Source organism: Choloepus didactylus, chromosome 4, assembly GCF_015220235.1.
Source record: "Choloepus didactylus isolate mChoDid1 chromosome 4, mChoDid1.pri, whole genome shotgun sequence".
Classification (NCBI taxonomy): domain Eukaryota; kingdom Metazoa; phylum Chordata; class Mammalia; order Pilosa; family Megalonychidae; genus Choloepus; species Choloepus didactylus.
In genome coordinates, this window is record NC_051310.1 from 135,787,094 (window position 1) to 135,791,545 (window position 4,452).

At 39.9% G+C, this 4,452-nt stretch overlaps 1 protein-coding gene across 1 annotated transcript; it reads right to left on the minus strand.

The window, feature by feature from the left end:
* Positions 1 to 598: 598 nt before the first annotated feature.
* C4H15orf48 (chromosome 4 C15orf48 homolog) lies at positions 599 to 4,126 on the minus strand. Its single transcript, XM_037835410.1, has 5 exons — positions 4,054 to 4,126; positions 3,852 to 3,913; positions 3,589 to 3,674; positions 2,635 to 2,695; positions 599 to 995 (listed from the first exon to the last, which is right to left on the minus strand). Exons 2-5 carry the CDS (start codon positions 3,885 to 3,887, stop codon positions 927 to 929), a joined length of 252 nt encoding a protein of 83 aa, XP_037691338.1. The 5' UTR covers positions 3,888 to 3,913; positions 4,054 to 4,126; the 3' UTR covers positions 599 to 926.
* Positions 4,127 to 4,452: the final 326 nt, after the last annotated feature.

A 4,452-nucleotide genomic window follows, 5' to 3' on the forward strand; every position in this document is an offset into this window, starting at 1 on the left:
GCATTAGATCTCAATTTACAAAAAGAGTTAATGAAAAGCAACTTTCTACTTGGTCCCATTTTTGAGAACAGAAGGGAGCCCAGAGCTGACTGCACCTTCCCCATTCCCCATCTTCCATCCAAGTCACCAGTGGCCAGAGTGAAGAGTAGCCCTAGACTCTGCAGGTACTGGCAAAGCACCCCATTCTCCCCTCCCCAGTCCTCAAAGGAGCAGTGTGGTTATCTGCCTTGGCATCTTTAGGGCCCCTCTCAGCAAGCCCCTCATTCCTTTTCACCACCCAGCACTTCTTCCAAGACCAATCCTCACATCCTCATCCCCACTTCATTTTCCTCCATCCATTGTACTTCCCATCTTTTACTTCTCTCCTTCCAAATTTTCATTTTGTCATTGCTTTATCTCATCTGTACAAGAACAACGCCTGGCACACAGTAGGTGCTCAATAAGTTTCTAGTGAATGAGTGAACTTGGAAGAAAAGTTTAAACAGAAATTTACGCTGGGTATTATTTAAAACCTGAAGTTTTGTGCTCCAAAATGCATTTTTCCACCATGAAAAAAATTTTCTCCTCCACTTAAACAGGTTATCTAATATTCAAGAAATATTGCACAAATGGTACTTTATTAAGATCACAACTTAATGTACAAATCTTTACACATTTCAAGGAAAACATTCAGATGTCATAAACAGAAAAATTTCAACATGCAACATTCAAATTTACAACAAGAAACTAAATATAGAAACTTAGTCTGGGACTAGATGGTTATTGTTGCACTGCCTTTAATTCCTTATGCAGAGTCCAAAAATGTAGGCAAACTCTAAAAATGCAGCAGAAGCATTTCCGCACACTGGTATCCATAATTTAGTTTGTGCAGAAGTGTTTCCACTAGATTCATAGAGTACTCTTTGGAAGAAAGAAGTGATGACTGGTCATTTGGTTGCCCTTCGGACCTTCTGCAATTCTTCAATGGGCCTCCATTCTTGGTTGATTGTTATAAGCTTCAAGAGGGGGAGAAAGCAAAACAAAAATGTTTTCTTGAGAATTTGCCCTTTCTCCTCAAGGCCTTTTTTGGAATCTGTCCATGCTCCCCTTTAGAAAAAGCATCACCACAGTGTTTGTAGTCAAAGAACCACTTCTTCCCATTTCTAAAACATGCATAATGAGCTGAGGCTGGTTTCTATTACTCCATTTCTCTAAAAGCCCTTGGGTTCTTGTGTGTTATGGGCTCAGAGAGAAAGGCCATACACATATGCCCCACTCTCATTTAAGTGGCTGTAGATTTATTTAAGCTCCCATGGTTTTATGTAAGCTATGAGTTTAAAAAGTTTGTTCCGCATGTTAAGACCCCTCCCCACCCTGCGCAAAACATATAGCACACTTGGCACATAGGAGGCTTTTACAATTTCCTCCTTGCAATTACTCAATGAGAGTAATTAACTAGTTATTATCTGAGTTATAAAACAAGGGGAAAGAGTCATAGTTGTGGATTACAGTTTTTGACTTTCAAAGAACTCACAGTCGGAGATTCTCATTTGTCCTCGCAAGTGTTCTATTACCCCAGGACCTAAGAGATGCAGGTGGTTTTAAAGAGCCCAAGAGTTCCTTACAAGGTCAAACTATGTTACTTGAGAGTTTTGTAAAAACAAACAAAAACAGAAAAGGTTTCCTGACAACCTTAACAACCATTCATTCCAACAGACTCAATGTTTCTTACTTCCAAAAGACTTAAAATGTAAAAAGTAGTAAATAAAATAAAATTTTCGCTAGGCTACCATGGGACAGGGTGGGGATAGGGCATAGGAAATTAAGGATTAAAATGTACAGAGTTCCTATTTGGAATTATGGAAATGTTTTGGTAATGAATGGTGATGTTAGTAAAACATTGTGAATGTAATTAACAGCACTGAAATATATATCTGTATGTGGTTAAAAAGGAAAATATTAGGTAGTTTATCTGGTACTGGAAAAAAATTTTTTAGAAATCCATGGAATTGCACAACAACCCTAAGTCAAACCATGAACTATACTTAATAGTACAATTATAAAAATATGCTTTCATCACTTGTAACAAATGTACCACACCAATGCAGGTGTCAATAAAAGGGTAGTATGGAAAGCCTTTATTTTATGCATGATTGTTCTGTAAACCCACAACTTCTCTAATAAATTTTTAAAATCTTTGCAATAGTTTTGAAAAATAAGTGGATATTACCAAATTTTGCTTAAAGAGAATGCCACTCCTGTTTTCATAATAGACCTTGTATTAATTTAAGTAATGGGTAAAATGAGATAATGTATTATGATAATGACATAAGGTAATGTCTGAGTGCTTCCTATGGGACAGGCACTGTACTAAAGGGCTCCATATATTTTATCTAATTCTCTTAACAACTCTAAGGCAGAATCCTATTACTGCACCCATTTTATAGATGCTCAGAGCCTCAGAGAGATCAAATTGTCTAAAGTCACTTTTTAATAATGGAGCAAGGATTTGAACCAGAGCTCTCAAACTCTATTGCACTCTCTTTAACAAACACTACACTAAATGGCACCCTAAAAGTATACAGCATTAAACTTATTTTGTTGACAAGGGTGCTAAGGTTTGGACTATATGTAAATCATTTGTGTTTTATTTACCTTTTGAGGTATACTAGGATCCACAGATTCCCAAGGTTCTGGATTTCTTTTTCGATCAATGCTGAAAATAAAAGAAAGCTAATTAAACATTAAAGCAAGTGAATTTTTAAAAATCACTGATATTGGGTCCATAAATACACTAGGGACAGACCCAGTCTGAATACTTAGGCATATATCTGTTTAGTTATATATCAGGAATCATTAGTTGTAACTGAAATTGATGGCAGAATTCCTTAGGGAAGTTTCACATTTAGCTCAAATATTAAGGGAAAATTCCTCTAAGTAGTGTGGGAAATCTGTATTCCCTTTATTGGACTAGACAGCTGAATAACAATGGGGATAAACTGCCAGGCTAAGAGCAGCAAAATCTTGCCCTGGGTCTGGCTGCCAGTAGAGGTGCAGGGCTTGAGCTCTGTAGCTGGTGAAGGCATGGAGGCTGCACCTTCTGCCAGTGGCTGAGAGTTATTGCCTTCTCCAGCCTTGCACTGAGCCAATATCAATTTCAAGTTTATGTCTTCCTCATATTCCAGGACACATGGTGTTTTACCTTCTTATGTCCAGTCAAGATTATGTTCATTATAGACAAGTGAACTGATCAATTCTACCACATTAGAAAAGATCTTTCTAAGTTAAAATATAATTAAAATGATCATTTACATTTGAACATGTGCAATCCAAAAGACCATTTTAACAACTTTAAGTCCCAAATTTTAAGATAAAATTTACTTCACTGCAGTGCAGGTGGAAGATATTAAGACATAAGGAACTAGCTAATTTATTTATACCATAATTTAATAATCTGGTTATCAGGATGCTTCCTAGCCCTAACTCCGAGTTAATGGTTTAACATTCTTATGCTGGGGGAAAAGACTCAGAAATTGATATCATGTATTTCATAAACCGAAGGTCAACCTAACATGGTTGAAAACGATTTTATAAATGATGCCGACTTACACCACATCGGTTTTTCCAAGGGCGTATATAGCAAAGGATGAGGCTCCGCCGGCTGCAACGGTCGTGATCGCCACCAAAGGAATAAGCTAACGGATAGAAGGTTGAGGGTCAATTTTCAGATATTTCAATGTGAAACATTTTAAATAGAGCAAAAGAGCTATGTATATCATTTTGTACCTCCTTCAAAATCAGCGCCACATTTTCATCTTTTAAAATTAACATTTTCAGCCACCATTTTCAATAGAATTGCTTTAAAAACTTACTTCCTTCTTTTTCATGAGGAGTTGGAAAAAATTCATGATGACTTCAGTGTAGAATATCAAATCTAGAATTTAAAAAAATCCAAGATATTGATGAAAACTTCTGCCACTAGCATCCAGTCTGGTGGGTGTCAAAATGTCCAATGTGCTCCAAAAAGCCAAGCTAAGCCTCGCGCATCACCTCCTTCTCCGAAAGGTGGCTCACCTGGCGGGCGGGGCGCGCGCGCGGAGGATGTTAACGTCCAGAACTGACCGCGGGCTCTGCCTCTCCACCTTATATAGAGACCGCAACCGCCAGGCACGGGCCGGACCAGGGCGTTCTGGTCACACCCGCGGGGCGGAGAGCCTGCGGGACCTGTCATCGCTTTCCACTCTCGGCCGGGCGCCCCCTGCAGGACGCGGTGTGCGCAGGCGGTGCGCAGATTAATGCGGGCCTGGCGCCCCCTGCTGCTCGTCGCAGTCCTTACTTGCAGCCCGGGGCGTTCCGCGGCTCAGCCTCTGCACTTTGGGTAACTAACTCCCGGCGGTTCCCGGCGCCTGCAAAGGGACCTGGGTTGGGGGCTCGGGTGTGGCAGGTGGAACCTGAGGGCAAGGGGAGAGTTGA

Bases quoted from the DNA above. Each gene is read 5' to 3' on its own strand.
- C4H15orf48 (XM_037835410.1), bottom strand. From the start codon at position 3,887: ATGAATTTTTTCCAACTCCTCATGAAAAAGAAGGAA. The intron at 3,675-3,851 runs GTAAGTTTTTAA...TCTATCCGTTAG, and splicing joins TCCTCATGAAAAAGAAGGAA to CTTATTCCTTTGGTGGCGAT. The intron at 996-2,634 runs GTAAATAAAACA...CCCCTCTTGAAG, and splicing joins ATCCTAGTATACCTCAAAAG to CTTATAACAATCAACCAAGA.